Source organism: Lissotriton vulgaris, chromosome 5, assembly GCF_964263255.1.
Source record: "Lissotriton vulgaris chromosome 5, aLisVul1.2, whole genome shotgun sequence".
In the NCBI taxonomy this organism is placed as follows: Eukaryota; Metazoa; Chordata; class Amphibia; order Caudata; family Salamandridae; genus Lissotriton; species Lissotriton vulgaris.
In genome coordinates, this window is record NC_141693.1 from 1,979,410,670 (window position 1) to 1,979,430,991 (window position 20,322).

The 20,322-nt window shown below is 45.8% G+C and overlaps 1 protein-coding gene across 2 annotated transcripts in view; it reads left to right on the top strand.

Annotated features, from left to right (window-relative positions):
- Positions 1-618: 618 nt before the first annotated feature.
- LMX1B (LIM homeobox transcription factor 1 beta) overlaps positions 619-20,322 on the top strand; it is a 210,156-nt gene continuing 190,452 nt past the window's right edge. Inside the window, exons 1-2 of one of the 2 annotated variants that reach the window (XM_086924710.1) lie at positions 619-1,021; positions 3,555-3,741. In XM_086924710.1, the coding sequence (XP_086780836.1) occupies positions 883-1,021; positions 3,555-3,741 (326 nt within the window). In that variant the 5' untranslated portion in view covers positions 619-882. The remainder of the gene's footprint in view (positions 1,022-3,554; positions 3,742-20,322) is intronic. The other variant, XM_086924709.1, reaches the window with a different exon arrangement.

Below are 20,322 nucleotides of genomic sequence, written 5' to 3' on the forward strand. Positions count from 1 at the left end.
TATTAATAGAAATACAATTTATGGTAGGCGTTGGTATACCGAATGTAATAAAGGAAACATTAAAATGCAAGACGTACAGACTAAATAGAAACACATGATGATATACATTAAGAAGACATACCCCATCTCTCGCAGGTGTGCCGAAGCTGTTGGAGCCCTATACAGAAAAAAATATAAAATTTAGAATTTTCGTAAGGTTAACGAGAAATGACTCCAAACAATCTTTTTTTTGCCCAGGAAGACTGGACCGGACCGAGATATTTGTTCGAAAATATTGGTTCACGTGTGCAGTTCTCTGAATATGTTTTGTTCTCAGACACATGCCATTGGTACAGTATTTTTAGGAGGGAGGCAGCCGGCACTGCGCTGTCACGGCACTCTTGGAGTCAGATCGGTGCTGCTGGTCGCCCCCGCACCCTTATCTCTTAATCAGCACCCCCCGAATATACCTGGCACCTCTTTGGGGTCCGGAGCTCCTGGAAACCTCGCGGCACTACTTGACGTTCCGGACGCGTGACTCGCGGCGGAGGGATCCGCCTGAGTTCAGATGTCATGGAGTTTTGGAGGAGGGCGGAGTGCAGTGCAGGGGAGGGTGTATCCCTCCGCCGGGCTCCTGCTCTGAGCTGGAGGAGTCTTCCATGGCACATTCACTCCTCGGCTGCTCTCTGGGAACCCCGCAGCCCCGCCGGCCCTGGATGTGCCCCACCGTGCCCGGCTCGCAGCCCACCCGCCCCTGGAGCCAGCCGCGCGCAGGGACCTGGCACTGCTCGGGGCCCCCCGGCAGGTGGAGGCGCGTCCGGCCCGGTGACCCGCCGGCCTCTAGGAGCCCCTCTTGACACTCGGATCCGAAGGCAGCCTCACCCCCGCCGCCCCCCATGTGTGATGGACATTGCCCCAGCCCCTGAGTCTCTGGAGAGGTGCTTCCCCCGGCGGCAGTCCCAGGGCAGCAAGATGCTGGAGGGCATTAAACTGGAGGACCACCCGCTGCGCTCCGGAGCCGCCACTCTGGGGGTCTTACTGGGTAAGTGACGGCGCCCCGGACCACCGTGCCCCCGGCCCCTGCAGCCTCCTCCGCCGATCCACCACTGGCTGCCTTACAGGAGGAGCAGCGCGCCGGCTGCAAACTCTGCAAACTGCTGCATGCACGCGCGCGCCCGGGTGCAGGGACACGGGACACTTGTAAACTTATAGCCATGTATTCAAAGGTTACGGGGCGACTTTGGTGGACAGTCCTGCATCCCCCCCCCCCCCCCCGCATTGCTGCAGCCGAAACTTTGTAAACTTTCAGTGCATTGCACACGTGTGACCCGAGACACGACACGATTGTAAACTTATCCATTTATTCAACGACTGACTACGGTGTGACCTTTGATGGGCAGAGTCCCGCAGCCGTGGAACTTTAACCCCCCCCCCCCCCACACACACACACACACACAAACAAAAACGCTGCAGCAACAACCTTTGTAGACGATCAAAGCGTGCAGATGGGACTGCGTCTGTACCTGGCACCATTGCTATTGTGACAAGCTGCATGGACAAAGTGAAAACTACCCCCACCCCCAATCCCAGCTCGCTGTAGCCAGTGCACAGAGCCTAAACAGACCCCTTCCGGGCCCCATGCCCTGCTGCAGCCGAAAACTCTAGAAACATTCACCCTGTGCACGGCTTCATGGTATATTGTCACCGTTCACGCATTTCACCAAAGCGAAAAACGTGAGCTGTCACCCGCTGTCTACAATGACTGAAGCCGGAGTCCAGCGCCTTGAAGCGTCCCCACATCACCCCACCCCGGCCTTGTGCATCGTCCCTCAGAGAGAACACTTTATAACCGGCGAAGGCGCGCACGTGTGCACGCGGGTACTTTTTATATGCACTAGGCTTGTGACCTTTCACTCACTTTATTAAAGATTGGAGCGAAAAGTGACTTCTCACTGCCCGAGCTGCCTGCAGACGGGCCCAGCACTTTAAAGCGCCACCACCACCCCATATCCGTGCTTTAATGAAATGTTAATGCGCTTAAATTATATGAACTGGGCGCATCTGTAACTACCACTATTGCAAACTACCAATCACTTAAAGAGAAAGTGTAAACTTTCAACGCCACAACATTCGCCGTGCACTGTAGTATAAGCCCCCCCCCCCCCCCCCCGACCCCATCCACAGGGTGCATGCACTATGGTGCGCAAACAGAACACTTTACAAACAGGTGGTGCACGCTGCTCTGCCATGGTATCGTCCAGTCGAGTGTCAATCAAGTTAGGCGGACAGCTTCCCCTTGTTTCGAAGCGCTGCATTGCAGCTAACATGCTCCCTCCCAAAGTCAGCTGCAAGCGCCTCACCAAACATGTCTCACAAGGTGACTGTGGTTTGTATATGTCCTAGAGATGCATCTGGGAGAGGAGGGGAGGGGGCGAGTTGTATTCGCATTAATGGTCCAGGAGACAGGTGGACACGGAGTGAAACAAACCAAAAACCGAAGGAGAAGTTTGGAGGGCCAGGAAGTGCCATTTAAAAGCGCCGCTCACACTACAGTCTGCATTTTAATGAGCCGCGAAGCCTGTGGTGGGGAAAGACCCATCTCCACGGTTCACCCTGGGGGGACACTGCAGTACATCTCCTTGTGACGTTTTTCCAGGGTGCGCTTTGTGTTCAGGGGTGCACTTTTGGTCATGATCTTGTGATAGAGCGGAATGATACACGTAAACTTGCTCAGGATCACACATTTATAATTAGCGGCGAAGCCGAGATTACAAACAGAATCGAAGGTCTGCATTCGGCAATTTCCCCACAGGAACCCATATAATCCATTTATAAAAAATAAAAAATAAATAACTCTGTTATACGCAGAACGTGCATTTTCACGTTATAAGGTGCAGCAGGCAAGAGTATTTAGAACTGTTAGCTAAATAGAAAGTGCGACCAACACTTGACAATTTCACTCAACAATCGATATAAACACTGCGTATTTTAATAAAGGGCTTAATTTTGGGAACGTACCAATATCTAAGCGCTCTTGCTTCTGCTTTTAGCGAATTAAACTAGACCATAGGGCTAATGTGCTGTCTGCCAAGGATCACGCTATGCACCTAAAAGGGGATTAGAGGAAATGTGTACATGTTCCATAAAGGCCAATGTGGCTACTGGACTCACCCCTTCATTTGATTTAGCGGGGGGTTCTCGCTCTACAATATTATTGTTCTTCATACATTTACCACCGTTCGAATATCGCTTCTAAAATACAGTTTCAATATTTGTGTTCCATTAATGCCTGTGTCCTGCTGTTTCCAAGGGTTCCTGAGTTTGATAGATGGGAGGACGGGAAGTAAGTTGAGGCGTGATGCGCCCAGGGTCACACAATGTACGTCACCGGAGCAGCCGGGATTCTGGTTCTCTGTAGCACACTGGTTGTAGGCTGTGCAGGGGTGTCAGTGGTGGGCCCGGGGCAGGTGGGCATGGTTTGAGCCGCCAGCGCACGATGCCCTGTCTCTGTGTGCACGAGTGCCCATGTGTGCCCGCTTCTCATCTGCTCCCTCTGCCTGTTTGCTGTCTCCCAGGGTCCGACTGCCAGAATCCAGCCGTCTGCGAGGGTTGCCAGAGGCCGATCTCGGACCGTTTTCTGATGAGGGTGAACGAGTCGTCCTGGCACGAGGAGTGTTTGCAGTGTGCAGTGTGTCAACAGCCCCTCAGCACCAGCTGCTACTTCCGGGACCGAAAACTCTACTGCAAACAGGACTACCAACAGTAAGGAGCATGCCCCCTCCCCCTTCACTGGTAGAGCTGGCACCAGCCGTAGCCCCATGCCAGCTGCCTGCGCCCCTGCCCGCGGTGCCAGGGCTGTGCCGCTGCGCTCTGAACGCCTTCCAGCGTCCACTGCCCACAACGCAAACCGCATCACCAGTCATTTATCACACACGGGGCCTTCACAACACTTCTGCAACCCGCGCCTCCGTGTGTGTGTGTGTGTGGCTGGAGGTCCTGGTATATTCACTTCTATAGCGCCTAATGCCGTTCGTGATGTGTTGTAGCGCTTTACGTCTTGGAGATAGACAATCGTAAAGCATCCCCGTTGCGATAATCTGGAGTTTACCCAACAGGCCTGCTTAAAATGTGGGGTGCAAAATACACAGCAGGGCATGGCGGGCGACTTTATATGTACCTAGAAGGGTTGCTGTGTGTATGCGGTTAGGTTGTGTACGTATGCGGCTAGCTTGTGTACATATGGCTAGGTTGTGTACATACGGTTAGGTTGTGTACGTATGCGGCTAGCTTGTGTACATATGGCCAGGTTGTGTACATACGGTTAGGTTGTGTATGTATACGGCTAGCTTGTGTACATACGGATAGGTTGGGTACGTTTACGGTTAAGTTGTGTATGCATATATTTAGGTTTGTACATACGGCTTGGTTGTGTACCTATACGGTGAGGTTGTGCACACGGGGGTAGGTTGTGTTCTAGACTGAAGGTACTTTTGGTGCAGTCTTGTCACATGAATATATTTGAAAAATTACGCGGCACTTTCCGCATTTCACCGGCCAGTTGTGTGCAGTAGGTGAAGTGCTGTCTGCTCACAGAGGGCTTTATGAAGAAATGTTCGGCGAGCTAACTTTACTCAAAGGAAATGTAAACTTCCACAATGTATGTGAGGCAGGGAGACACTTGTCGGCCTGTCTGTGCGGAGCGAACCTTCAGTCGGGGCCGAGGCTCGCACAGGCCTCTCTTTTCAACGTGTGTTTGTGCCCGACGTTGTAAACCAGACGCGCGTGCGATATATTTACAAACATGCTTTTAATATCAGCACTTTATTATTTGTTATTTAGAAGAAGTTTCGAGAAAATGCAGTTGTCTGTCCTTGTGCGTGCAGAGTAATGCGCGTGTACGTGTCTGTGCGCGTGGGGAGAATATTGAAGCTTTTACAACGCAACATTATACTACGCACCAGATAGGACACAGTTGCCCCGTTATGTAAAGTAACTGATACACGTGCCAGTCGGTGGTGTCCTACCCATGCACCGAGGCCGCCGTCCTCCCCTGACCCCACGCAGCGGCTCGAAGGACGCGCCGAGGCGGGACGTCCACCCAGATTCCTTTCGGCGGCGAGGCCCAGATCCGCCGCCATTAGACGGATCACTCTGTACTTCCAGGGTTGGCACCGCCCACCCCGTGCACATGTATACACATCACGTGTGCATGCCGAGGCGCCGCTCCCACCCGGGCACCAAGCGCTAGATGGGCATATTGTGGGTGCCCGGGGAGGGTTGCCAACGGTGGGGGGCAGGGAGTACCACAGACTCGGGCATTGCCCGGTCACAGAAGCACCCCCAGAGGGTGAACACAATAGCGAGGCTTTGTTGTTAGTGGGGAAGGTGCGCACAGGACGTGCATACAGGACAGGACACATAGGACAGTGCACAGAGGTGGTGCATTCAGGGCAGTGCACACAGGAAGGTACACTGGACGTTGCACCCAGGACCGTGCACTTATGACGTTGGACACATACCGTTGCACACGTGCCCGTGCACACAGGACAGTGAACACAGGACAGGACACATAGGACAGTGCACAGAGGTGGTGCATTCAGGGCAGTGTACACAGGAAGGTACACTGGACGTTGCACCCAGGACCGTGCACTTATGACGTTGGACACATACCGTTGCACACGTGCCCGTGCACACAGGACAGTGAACACAGCAGGGTGCATACTGGGCGGCTGGGGTGCAGTGCTTGCGACTGCCCGGCTGAATGCGAGCGAGGTGTATCACGTCTGCCCTGTGACTGGGGGAGACTTGCTGTGCAGAGAGCACGGCGCCGAGGCTGTGTGTCTTACGCTGAACAACCTTGTGTCAAGATAAAAGATTCTGGCTTTTTAATGTGCTAATTACTGACTCACTTCTAAGAGGGAGGGAAAGAAACTGCTCAGTCCGCTGTAGCCAGAAATATAGCCGCTAAAAACGGTGCCCTCCTCCCCCCACACACACACCTACACAGACACACACAACGGATAGGTGCCGCACGCTTGCAAAAGTACAAAAAAAAAATGCAACGATCAAAATGTGTGTGTACTCAAAACTCTCCATATAAAAGCGACATTGTGCGTGTGGGGGGAGAAGGGGGGAGGTTTCTGTTTGATGTCAGTCACCCCAAACGCTTCCTCCTGTCTCACTTTGAAACTGTCTGTGGGTGACATTAATTCATAAGCAGGCGATGTTCAGACACATTTACCTGTTTTTCAGAGAATAGAGGCATTGTGTTTATAGAACTGTTTTGAGGCACGTAAAATAGCAAAATTAACACATATATATCTTCGCCACGCGTTTGAGATGAGTAGGTTTAACGTACTTGTAAGCTATTTGCGTTCTGCCAAACCATTAGTCCATGGTGATGCGAGAATGTAATTTTCTGACAGGAATAGATCGTGAAATTCAAGGTCGTTTTTAGTAGGAGCGCAGCTAGTCAGTAAAATATTTATTTTGCTTCCGAATTGACGAACAGACGAATAACTGTACTATTGTTAAGCGCTCAATTCGACCTATTTAGTTTTACAAGCTTGGTTTTGTCTTTTTCCACTGCACCAAATCCTTCACCGTATTTCCATAAAGCTTTCTGCATTTAATTTGAATTACTTTGGAAGCGTTCCTTTCGAGGAACTTACACAATCTGAAAAACATCGAAACATTGTTAATTCTCTTAAGAAAAAATGTCCATATTTTGAAGAGACAGGGGAAACATTATTTCATTCTAGTTTCCTACGTGTTCACGATGTATTTATTTTTTCTCTTGCGTCGATTTATGGCGTTCGTGCCAGGGTGACTATAATTTTTGGTATTTTTCTATGATAAATGAACTCGAATTTAAGAAAGGATGAAACAGCTAATATATAACGTTATGTCGAAGTATTAGAAACAGCCTGTTTTTCACCAAAGGTTTATTATAACACAGCCGTGTTCGGGCCCCCCACCCCACCCGGGTTACATGGCATCTTTCCTTTCCTTTCCTTCACGTGGTGTGTATTCTCGGCGCGCGTGTTGTGTGTTAGCGCTGTGGTGTCCAGGACCGGCCGGCCCTGCTGCAATCAGCGGCGCACAGACCCCATTTTAAAATAACCGGTAGCCCCCTTTATTACATTATAATATTCCTGGATTTATCCCGTGGTCTCACGTCAGATATCGCTGGAGAAATGTTGATTTTATACATATTGTTACCTGCTTTCTTGTTCGGACACCTCGTCCTTGGTTCAAATGTGAATTGAATGTATGTTTGGGACCCTCAGACGGCGCTATGCGTCGCGCCTCAAGCTGTCCGGGAAGTGGGCAGACGCGTTTCGGCGCTCAGCATGTTTTGGGGGCTGGAAAGAATGAATCAGGTGTTTGTGTGTTGTGTGAACCATCTCCGATCTGAGCTAGTGGGGGAGGGGGGGGGGGCTGGATCGGAGGGTGTTTGAGCTGCTATACCCCAGCCCTTCCAGCACTGGTCAAATCGTCTCTCCAGTGTGCAAGACGGACACACAGAACCCGGGATAGCGCCCACCGGCTCCCAGCGCTCACTCTAGAAACAACACTACAAATGGATGTGGAAGGCTTTTATTGATTTTTTTTCAGCCCTCCATTTACTTAGTTCTCTATTCATCCCCGTCGTGGGAGACATCCGTCGGTCTGTCCATCTTTTCATTGATCCGTCGGTACTCCCGTCGGCCAGTCTGCTGGGCACGTGTGCACGCACACTATATGTTTACACAAACGCACACCTTGATTATGTGTGTGCACCGGGTACAGTGCCGGCCTGTGAGGTTGCCCCGTTCCTCCCCGAGAAGGCACGTGCTCACTTTCGCTTCCGTTTGTGCATCTCTCCCCAGGGGCCCACACACAGTGGGCGGGGCGAAGCCGTTCCTGCTTCCCTGACACCCTCGTCGCCACCGAGAGATGCCTGGTGCTCTATGGGTCCGGCTTTGGGGGTCTTGCTGAAGTTCTGGGCTCTGAGAGGTGGAAGGGGGGCAGGTGGACTTTCACAAGGCCTGCTCTGCCCCGACACACATTAGTACCACCACCATCTTCGGTGCAGACACCCCGGGTTTAGGGAGGGGGGCACACACGAGTTAGTAGTTAGCTCTCCAGGACGCCCACGCGCGCTCTCTGCAGGGTTTTCAGAGGCCGAGGGCTCTGTATTGGCACACCAGCAGCGCACCAGTGACCTTGGGCAGACACCCGGTTTATGTGATGACCCCCGGTGCAGAGGTGCACGTCCAATATTTTTTTTATCGGAAGGGTGAAAAGAAGGGCACACGCGTGCCCTCTGCACACTGGCACACAGAGGGGGCGGGGGGGCGGGGGGGGCGAGGTTACACTGGAGGCTTGTATCAGGCGCAGAGAACGCTACCCAGACGCAGTCCGAGCCTGTGCGTTTATATCAGAGCGTTGTGAGCCGCATAGCGCCTACTTTTTTTGCTTCTAGCGTCAGGAAGCTGCCGCGACATATTTACGGCCCTGCCTCTTCCACGCACGCAGAGTACAGTTCGGCTGCGCGCGTAGCATTAATCAACAAAATCTCGGCTTGGCTTCCTCCACAATTACCCCAATGGCTCCCAAGGCGCTACATTTGCTCTTCAAACATGTTGTCCGTCAACTCAGGCAAAACAGCGATTTGTAAACGAACCGCTGTGTCTTTCCTCGTGTGCACTGGTGACGGTGATTACTAACAGAGCCGCCGCAACTCTTTTGTAAATATTATCACAAAAAATAAATATATTTTTAACATAACGAGCAGCAGGTCTAAAATAAAGTTTAACTCTCCATACTCCTTCTCTTCCACCACGACTGCAGATGTGTATGAAGATACAATTAATCGTTTTAATCAAGTTATTGCCTTTGTCTTATTATGTGCCTCACGCTAAGCGCACTCTGAGCAAATGCTTTTTTAGAATACACCTTTTCTGTCCTCTATTTACATATGTCGCATGTAAAGTAATCTGTAAAATAAATTAAAGAAGCGTTAAAGCGAGCTGGGTCTGTTTTGTAAAATAAATTGATGCTTAAAAGAGAGCTCAATCTTGGGGTACACGTTTGACCTATGAGTGAAGTTGGGGGCGGATTTTTTTTGGGGGGGGGGGGGCATTCAGAAGGTGGTTCTGGGCACCAGGCTACACCGATTTTCCTCTTGGGTGGAGTCAGTTAACTCTGCTATCTGCCTCACCCGCCTGACCCGGGCTGGTGGGCACCGTCCCTGCCGAATGCACACTTCACGGCTGTCACTGCAATTTAGGGCCCGTTTTGTGCGCCGAGGGGCGTGGACGTGGGCGCTTCAATCGCGGGCCACAAAGCGGCTCGGCCAGGGGAGTCTGGTAAGGAACAAAGGCGAACAACCGCGGCTCTGCGTCGGCCCCTGGGGGCCATTCATCAGGCCCGGGGCGGCCGGGGGCTCCGCATCGCTGGGGCTGCGCCCCCGTCTCCGAGGAGACGCCGGGCGACCACCGCTGCCACCTCACGCTGGGCACGGCTGAGGCACCACCACGGCCCCTAGGGGCTGGGGGGCGCATGCTCGGACATGTACCCCCTCTTTACCGGCAACGGTTTATTATTATTTTTTATATCCCCTTGACCAGTCCGTACATACCCAACCAGTTCTGAGGTCTGACCCATCACACCCGGAAAGTGGGTGACCATATGAGCCGTCTCGAGCAGCAAACACAGTGTTGTGTGCGGCGCGCGCGCACGTCTCTCTGTATGTAATTTAAATTCACGCGTTATATAATGTATAGCTAATGTATAAAACATGTATATATACAAATAATAACATATATATATATATATGTGTTAAAAACAAGCAGCTTGTATGTTACTCAAATGTATATGCTCCGAGACACACACAGATATATTCAGAAATATATACATCCCAGCGAAAATATGTATCGATGTGCGCTTTCAATTACCGAAATGCACAAACGTGCAAATATTATATGAGAGTAAATTGGAAAATATACACTTACCTTTATACAATTCTTACTCAATAAGTTAACCTTGTTTATATAGAGTTTTAATGTTGCTTTGCGATAGGACGGTGGTTTGTTTTGCATAAGTGCCCGTTCAGTGTGTACATATTTGAGACGTTCAAAGCGGGGTGGCGTTTTTTGAAGGCCGGTTCCTGTTTCTTGGAAAGAGACTTAGTGTGGTGTAAGTGATGGGCGCAGAGGTGCCCACCCTGGCCCCAGAGTGCCCCCCCCCCCCCACGGGCTCAGCCCGAGGGTGGCAGCGGCGGACTCAAAAAGAAGCGCACGAGTGCAAATCACAGCTCTCGCTGCCGAAACCGCCAGTAAAAGCGCCTTTACGCCGTCATTTGGCGCCTCCCCAGCGGTTCTGACCCCCACACATCTGCGCCCCTGGAGTGTGACGGGTCGAAGGTGACCCGCTGGCTGGTTCACTGTCCCTGATCGGTCGCTTCTGCACTGGCATGCACACCCATGCAGTGCAGCTGCACGCGCGCATGCGCAGAACGGGAGCCTCATGACACCCAGTACTGTCACCTCAGCCTGGCACGTTAGTGAAATTGAGATCTGTGTGCGCGTGCACAAGCGTGTGCGTGCACCTGCGCTTCTCTGTATGTCTGCATGCGTGCATTTGTGTGCACATGTGTCTGTGAGTGGGTGTTTTTGTGTGAGTGGGTTCATATGCTTGCTCTTGTGTCCGTGTGCATGACCCTCTCTGTGTGTACGTGTCTGTGAGTGTATCTTGTGTGCCTATGTGTGTATATGTCTGTGTGCCACTCTGTGTGATTCTACCGGCGTGTTTGCGTGTCTGCGTGGGCTGATACGCCTCCTCTCGCGTGTGTGTGTATGACACTGTACGTGTGTCACGGTGAACATCTGTGGGACTTGTGTCTATATATGTGTCTGTTATTGTGTGTGTGTCCGTGTGCGTCTGCCTTAACTCTCTAGAGGGGCCTGTGTGCGGTTCATCATCTTTCACGAAATTCAATTATTTCTTCGGCGGACATAGCCCCCTTTCTATGTATTAATCCGAAATAGTGCAGCGTTTTTTCATATTGCCACGTGGTAACTTAATTGTGTTATGTATATACTTACCGTGAGAAAGATATCTAGTTTAGTAATTGCAATCGGGAAAGAGATGGATTTTACAATGTAGTTCGTACATTTTTCATCTATTTAAAAAACAGCCATACACGGTCTGAGCCCTTCTACGTGACATTATAGACAGACAGGGCACATGTTATGTTTTCTGTCTTTAATTCCCCATTCATCGTGCAGTTCAGATTTATATTTTAAGATTGAGTAATAAAAATCACTGCTTAGGTTCAATAAATATAGTCGTCTAATATTGGATTCGGGGGTCCTTGGGACTAAGAAGGCATGTGGCATTTTGTGGTGGGTACTGTGATACGAATATTTATTCTACATGCTGTAGGTATCTTATCACCAGAATAAAACATGTATACACATATAACCATTATTAATATACAGTGGTGGTCACCTCTGTGTAGTCATCCTTCAGGGCAAATTTCCATATTGAAAATGCATTATTGAGTCGCCTACATTTGTTGCCTCTTAAATTAAGAGGTAGGGGTGGACCAAATTATATGTCAGAGTTAACTGAATTTTAGGGCAAGAAAAGGCAAATTGTGTGGCATTATTCAAAACATTTTAGTCAGGTTTTCTTCACTATTTTGTAATTAGTGCAGAGGTGCACGTATTTTGTAATTAGTATGCCTGTTAACCGTATATGGGCAAAAGCCTCTTCACGTTATTATCATTAAAATCAAATTAACATCTAAAAAGGGGAAACAGTAACTGAAATAATAACCCCCCTCTATTGCGAAAAAGGTCTGCTATTGTGCTGCAAAATGTGGTCGAGTTTGGGGTAACTTGTGATCTAATTTGATTTTGTTTGAGCTAGAAATATTTTTTTGTGAGAATCTGAAAATTATGCGGAAGGTGATGTATTATGCTGCAAGTGCGGCAGCTGGGTAATTATGCGGAAAATCCTGCAGCTGCAGAAACACATTAGTCCTGTGGTCCTACTTATATAATGCCACCCCCATGGATGCATCAGAGTAAACATTGTCATTTCCATAGCATATGCAGAGCAGGTCTGGCATGCAAATGTTCATCTAGTTCTCTGTAGGGGAAAATGCTGAAATGGAGGGTCAAAAAGATGTGTTTTACATTTTAGATCCCATAAGAAATGTTGTTCACATTTACATCAAAAACGACTAAAACATAATTATGGCGAACCTGGCATTAATCTAGAATTTTATTCAAAAAGTGTGCTATTGCGGTCTATGGTACATCTACCCTGTAGCTTTTCCAGAAATTAAAGTTACAAAAAGGGGTTGGGTGGGCTACAAAGGTTAATTGGTAGTTCAGATTTTAAAAAATCTGCCAATCACGTTTGAATTTTTCTTGACGTGTGATTGAAACAAGAAGGGGATCTATTTGTATCCGCCATCTTGAAAATCAACATGGCGACACTGTGAATATAGCATTGTGGGGGGGGGGGGGGGGGGCAAAGCCAGGGCACTTTGAGGGGTACTAGACCCAACGTGAGTTCCAGGGGGCACCAAAGAGGGGTGAAAAGTGAGAATACTCCCAGAAAAAAACATCCATGGTAAAATTGTGAATTTGATAAAAATCGTAATCATACATCTGCCATTTTGTATTTGTAAAAAAATCAGTATTTTCCAAAACTCACAAATGACAGAAAAATAACACATTTTGAAATTTGCATTTTTAATGGTGGCTGCAGGGTTTGGCCAAAGGCTACAATACAAACTGCTCCGTGCAGAGCTGAGTGGGGACATGGCCGGTCAGTGCAGAGTATTATGACAAACATACATTCAGAGTCAAAACAATGACATTTGCCAGTTGTGGTATGCAATGCACAATGCACAGCATACGTCACGCCCTATGCCATGTTTAGCTGTTGGTAGACACACATTTTTTAAACATGCCTTCAGTGCAGGGATGTACTGTTCATGGTTTGAGTTATGATCTGCCCTTTGACCTACATACCATAAACTGGAAAATGTCATTGATTTTTAGGGTTTATGTTTGCTGAACCATAACTGTTCTACAGCTGTAGCTTTCCCTGTATGTATTTTTTTTAGCACCAAATGCAGGCTCGCATCTTTGAAAAGCAGGCATTTCATCATCATAATAATAGCCCCCTAATCATGGTGCACTGCTTTTCTCTTGTCCACTGTTTAATCAACGTTCTATGCAGGAAAGGTAAACAAAGGCTGGACATTTTAATTACTGCCAATGCCCATGGTTGGTTGCACCTTGCAGAGAGCAGTTTCAGCCTCTCCTAACCTTTACAGACAGAATGCATTTTTAACAGAGCAAAGGGTATTTTAGTGAAATTCTATATTCTTTGTATTATTACAAAAATAATTCTACAGACGACTAAACAACAAAGCCCACTGGTCCAAAAAATATTATTAGAAAAAGCACCTTTTTTAAATAACTGCCTCAAAAAAACTCGTAATATAAAAATATATACATCGGTTAACATGTAATATGATCCTGTATTACCATTTGGGGTTCTGGTGCCGTTTTGAAACCACTCTGCCTTTGGTCCCATGTTTTTGATGTTAACAAATCCCCTTGATGTCTATATGGCACCATATTGCATAGTTACACAGTATGTACTTTGCTGCATAATTTAGATAACCTCACATAATTCTTGGGTGACACCGGTAAAGCGTTTCAGAGAGGTTTGGGGGCTCTCATTAGGATGAAAGCTGTATTTCACAAGGAACAAGTCATATTTTCCATATTACACACCACTCAATGGAGTGTGAATTTTTACCCCACTACCTTTAAACATGCTTTAAATATATAATTGTGTGTATGTGTGTGTGTGTGTAAATATATATATATATATATATATATATATATATATATATATATATATATATATATATATATATATATATATATATATATATATATATATATATATATATATATATATATATATAATATATATATATATATATATATATACATATACATATATATTCATATGTATCATTTTAAATATTGTTTTAATGTCACTAGCCTTTCAAAATAAGCGTCCCATTTGTTAAAATAATAAATTCATAGGTGATCAAATACTACCCATGTAATATATGAAATAATTAACTAGTATCAAGCAGTTCCTGTCAATTACAAGTTTTAAAAGCATTTACTATGTGTCCATTAGGAAATGACAGGTGAGATGGATGTTGTGCCCTGATAAACATCTACACAATATGTTTCTCCATTTTAATTTACATCCTACAGAAGCGCCTTACATTACTGGGAGATGAAAGCACAGCTCTGAATCAAGGCGTGGGGAGGAGTTTGATCTATGCATATATTTCATGTGCTAGGACTTGGAGTCCATACACACGAAGGAACTCCATAGGTATATTTGGCAAAGACGGGCACGCCCCTCTAGACGCTGTTCAAATACTACTGATGTCTTTGACGCAACGAGGTAGCTTTACTGTTCCTTCCTCTGGTTGAATCTCAGAATTTACACCCTTGAGTGAATTCACTTGAAGAATATCAGTGTTTGGACGTCCTCCAATCAGAGGTGAGATGGTGGGAGGAGTTTGAGTGACTGTAGGTAAATGACAGCTTGACTTGGCCAACAGATGTGCCTGAACAAGAGATGCTTGCAGACAGAGGGCCCGATTCACAGAACTGACTTAAGACAACATCCTAAACTTACTACCATTTTGGTATTCACAGAAGGCACTTACTAATTTTAGTATTCACCGAAGGCACTTACTCATTGATGAGTAAGTGCCATCTGTGAATACTAAAATGAGTAAGTGCCTTCTGTGAATAGCAACATGAGAAAATGGTGGTAAGTTTAGGATGTTGTCTTAAGTTAGTTCTGTGAATCGTGCCCAGAGAAACAGAAGATAATCTCTGGCAAATTAAGGATCGAATGTGGGTTTTGTGGTAGCAACGTGGTGTTAGTAGCGTGAGTCTATGTTCTGAGGATATCCTAGGTCATCGAAGAGTCCATGACTTTCTACTTGAAAAAATATCTCTTGCATTTCACAAAAAACAAATTAGTCTTTAAACAGGCTCATTCTGAAAGTGTAGAACAATGAACCTTGGGTTGCTTTGTGAAGATTGACAAAGATTGACAAAGATACCCTATCCATCTCCAATCATCACCAATTGAAAATGTGTCAAATGTATTTGAAGACAAAAAGGCTCAGTCTACCAAACTAGATTTAGGATAAAGTACAGATTGAATAACACTGTACATGGCATCTATGTTTGAAAAAGAGAACCATATTTTAGACAAAGTAAATTATCTGTGGGAGATATACCCATCTATTCAATATTGAATCTTCTAAGGCTATTCACAAACCAAACCGTATCATTTTTTTGTTTGAGAAATTATTCAGAATGTTATTATTAAGACAATACTGCTAAAGCGTACGGAGGGGGCTTTGCAGGGCTGTGGACGTCTGATATAAGGTGGCGTCCTTGGCATACAGTCGATGTTGAGTTAGTCAATCACATGTGAAAGTCCCTCGTAGGTCTCATGAGCTGTGAGTAGTCTGGGCAGGGTTGCATTCATCTTACCAATTTTCTACTCAGGAATATTTGTTCATTGAGAGGACTTTGTTATGGACACACACCACCCCAGGTTTGAGGTTCATTTGAAGCGGAACAATAGGACCAGATTGAACTCTACAAACTGAGGGTTTATTCCATAATCTCCTCTTATTTCAATGGTCTAATGCCGGGAAATGATCCACAAATAAAATGTGAAGATGATGAAGATTAGCCTTCATCAATCTGATATTCATCACAAAAAGAGTTCTAAGAAGCAGTGGGTGAAATTGTCAAAAGTATGTGGAATGTCCAATAAATTCAATGAAATTATGCATTATTACTAGGGATTGGGGAGATGGGGGGATTTAAATTACATCCAGTGTAATTAGTGCAAATTCAGGAATTTTGTGTTACATGAAATTGCAGAATTTATGCCATATTGCATAATTACGCTGCAGTTCGCTTCAAAATTAGAGCGTGGGAGCGCAGGAGCAACTTGAACCACCAGAACGTGAGCGACTGTTGTTCACAGCAAGTTTGTTTTTCGTACTACTTGTTAGTGGGAAATGCATCCTCCTGTGGTGAAACAATGTCACAACGACACATCTATCTCTAAAATGTAGCACTAAATGATGGATTTGTATTTTGCATATTAACAAATATGCAAAATGTCCCCCCCCCCCCGTTTTGCCCCTGGCCCGCTGTACTTTAGAGTTAGGGTCCCTAGCGCTGGGATACTTCAGGGTGACTATGCGCTCTATAAAAATAAATAATAATAATAATAATAATAACATGAAATTTTACATAATTTCTCAAAAAAGTTGCATAAAAACGCAAAAGCAAATGATGTGAATTTCTCACACTCCTAGATATATTGGGAAATGCCAGCTTCAGCGCTTTGGACTTTTTTTTGCGTGAAGTGCATTGTCATGGCCTTTTTTGGGTTTGGGACGCATTTTATGCTAAAAAAGCGCAAAAGTGATGTGTGATGCAAACAACAGCTGCTCGTGTTCTGTTCATTTGAGCAGCTCTCCTGTGCCTTCAATAGGATTTTCACTCAAACTAAGTCTTAATTACTAGATGTAGCGTGAGTGAGGGTGTAACGTCAGCCATGTTGCGCAGCAGTCATAGTCGTAATGCGAAATACCAGAAATTAAGAAGATGACACCAGCGTAATTGAAATCTCGCCCAGGCCTCATTAAGCCGTGTTCATTGACCCTTGTGGGTTTTTTTTAAAGACCTTCAGACTTCCTGGTCAGCGAGGTACTGTCAACCATCTTATTTCTTGTTGATTAAATACATTTTGGCAAATGTTTGTTGCACTAAATCTACAAGAATAAGTCATCAAATTTCAACCAGGATTACTATTGTTGATCTCTCCAGTGGAGGGTTATCACCCTAACCCACTTCGGTGTATCAGGGATTGGCCAGTGAAAGTGATGGCCTGGATTGGAAGGGGGGTGGCCATTGGCTACTATGGGAAGGGGCCTTAAAGGGGCCATCCAGTGCAGAGAAGAAACAGTACTCTGTGTCTGAACCTACAGCACTAGCACCCATCTACTATAAGAATTCCAGAACGGTGTTTTGCTGGATGAGGTCTCTTTGGGCTTTGTGCATCTTGTGACGTGTTCACTGGATGGATGCTGTAATAGGACGTGGTCCATGTATGTTGCTAAGTAATTCTTATGTTTCTTGCCATGCCATTGAAGTGGTATGGCTATTTTTGCTTACCAATACATGGAATATGCTTTCAGTTTCTATGCCACTTTATTCTTGAACTTTTCTCTGTATGCTTCAAAATATCTGTCTACTTTTGAAATAATTTTCTTACAATTTGTACTGTCTGGAAAAAAGACAATTTCTCCAAAGAACAAAAGTACATCAACTAAGCTGCTTTTTACTTAATTTGTAACAACACAACCTTATGTTTGTCACACTTACAAATGTTTTGTGCCAAGTGGTGTCCTGTTGAGATATTGGTTTCCATCTAGCCATGTGTTTGTTACACTTGAAATCTAGATTCAGAGTTATCAGAGTTTCTCAATCTAAGGGACTTTGTCCTAATGGGTCTCACCTGAGTTAGATTGGGGTCATGACAGATTAAATCACAATGAAGTTACAATTAAATTCAATGCACAGAAGAAAACAATCATATGTTGTCTAACCTATGATTTCCCACGATACATTTCTATGACTTTCTCACACATGTGGGTCATGCCATTGTTGTGGTAGTAAATAGCCCGAGCAACTGTTGTTATTTGCTGTGCAAGAAAATATATTTATAGAAATACACATTCCAGAAGGCTTAATAGTACTTTTAAAGGTGGATATATGTGGCTCAGTATGTAAACGCGAGAAGATCTGTGGCGGTGAACTTACATAACATATATATATATATATGTATATATATATATATATATATATATATACACATACACATATATACATACATATATATACATATATATATATATATATATATATATATATATATATATATATATATATATATATTATATATATATATATCATGAAGTGGTGTAGTTCTAAAATTCGAAACTCAACTCATAGCATGTCAGCCCTGTAGGTCTCCATCCATTCTGCACCCCAGTTAGTAGCATTCGGCTCTGAGGCGCTTTATGTCCTTAGAGGGTGGGTAGGATAGGAGGTTGGCACGGGTGGGCATACGGGGCTTTGCCACCCTGGCGTGGGTCTTGACGCTAGTCCTAGTCTGTAACCTAGCCCCCTACATTTCAGCACGCCCCCGCTAGTTAATTATTCGAGCAACTTCTACAACTCGTGAGTGTGTGAAACTGTACGTGGCGCCTAGGGGTGGAATTCTCAGCGCTGTGGTAATGGAGCGCTGGCTGCTGGCATCGGCCCGGGCACGGGGCTCACACCTCTCTCTTCAAAGTCAATATTTGCCCTGCAGCTCTTTCCAGAGGAACATGGCAGATGCTTCGTGCCAGGCACGGTATTTTGACTGCACTTGTTGGGGGTGCACGAGCCGGCACTAGCGTGCCCCCGCACTTCACAGGCCTGTGACAGGCCACCTCTGCGAGCCCCACCACATACCACCCAGAGGTGGGGACGTTACTGCGAGTAACGCAAACACACCGAGCGCTACACGTAGGCTGTCAATATTCTGGTCAGATTTTGTATTATTTACACAGTTGACCCCGGGGTGGACAGGGTCACTTGTGGCGGACCCGCAGTCGTGCACCTGTGCGCGTGCGTGAGCCGCTTGCAAACCCTACTACTGCCTTCAGGAAGTTACCACACTCAGTTTCCTCGGCTTGACATAATGCGCATAAATTAACTTTTTTTTTGTTTGTTAGGTGAAAATACAAATGCTTGTTCTAGCCCTGACTCAAGAACACGCCCGCACCTTCCCCACTTAAAATGCTTATTTAAGTTACCAAACCATTTGCATTCAATTTATTAACGGTAATTTTACTCACATTAGCTTTTCATTTGCGGTTAGTTACTACCGGCGAAGCAGTCTGCGCAGGCGCACCACAGCGGCTCCGCATTCCAGCCGGAGAATGTTGCCCACAAGAGAATTATTCATTATTAAAAGTAGCGAAAAGTATTTCTTACATTTGAAAGTTCGTATATCATATGCTGATGAAATCTAAAGGTAGCGCAAAAATTTAACATTGTAGCCAGTGACAGGCAATGCATTTAACGGTAGCAAACATTTCTAACATGAGCATCTTTTAAAAATAGGTTTGGCTATTTTTAATGAAAGGATGCGTTCACATATTTCAAGCTGTACCCTCAGTTCGTGTGCCCATGTTTGTTTGTAAGAAATAGGCAAACGCACAGCTTAGCGACTGGAGAAACAATGTAAAACAACCATTGGCAAAGCCAATAGGTCAGGCGTTGGCTGGCACTATTTTGGCTTGGTTAATATGTGTTGTATTTATTCTAAAACGTAGTAGTAGAGTGAGCTGCCAGGCCCTAGCCAATATGTAGATTTTTTTTTTTTTAAACAAAAATATTTTTGGTCCCAAATAGCACATATTGCCATGGCAGTCGTTAGCATGAATGAAGAAAAGGACTTTGTGTGTAGATGTGTTCATTGTGATAGAGCAGAATGACGTCACTCACAGTGAAGTTAGCCAATGGCTGAAGTGGGCTGTTTCCTTTCAACATGCTCTTTAATGTGGTGAGCAGAAGAAACATGTGAATGACACAACAACATACTAGTGAATGAAGAGGGGTGGCTGAGAGCCAGAGTACCTATCTAACTACTTACCTACCTACCTACCTACCTACCTACCCACCTGCCTGCCTACCTACCTACCTACCTGCCTACCTACCTACCTACTTTCTATCTATAACAATATGATGGGGCTGACACTCAATTTATAAACTATCTGAAGATTTCTCAGTGGGAAACTGTGATACTGTGGCATAAAAAAAGGCAGAGCATTTTTTATAAAGTTAGAATATTAAATGGCTGAACTTGTCAGGCATTGGCAGGATATAAACACGGATTAAGCAAGGACCCCCTGCCAAGGAAGGCAGGGGCAGCTGGTTCTCAGGGTGGCAACTTTAGGTTCTTGACACCATTGCCTGAAATCAAGTTATACACTGTTGACTTCATGAGTGGGTTCTAGAGAAATGATTACACTTAGAACGCTCCATTTGTTAATATTACACCCCAGTGGTAGTGGAATAAATCAGTGGACTGAAGCAAGAGGAGTTTATGGTCAAGGCAAACACGGGAATTGCCAATAATTCTTCT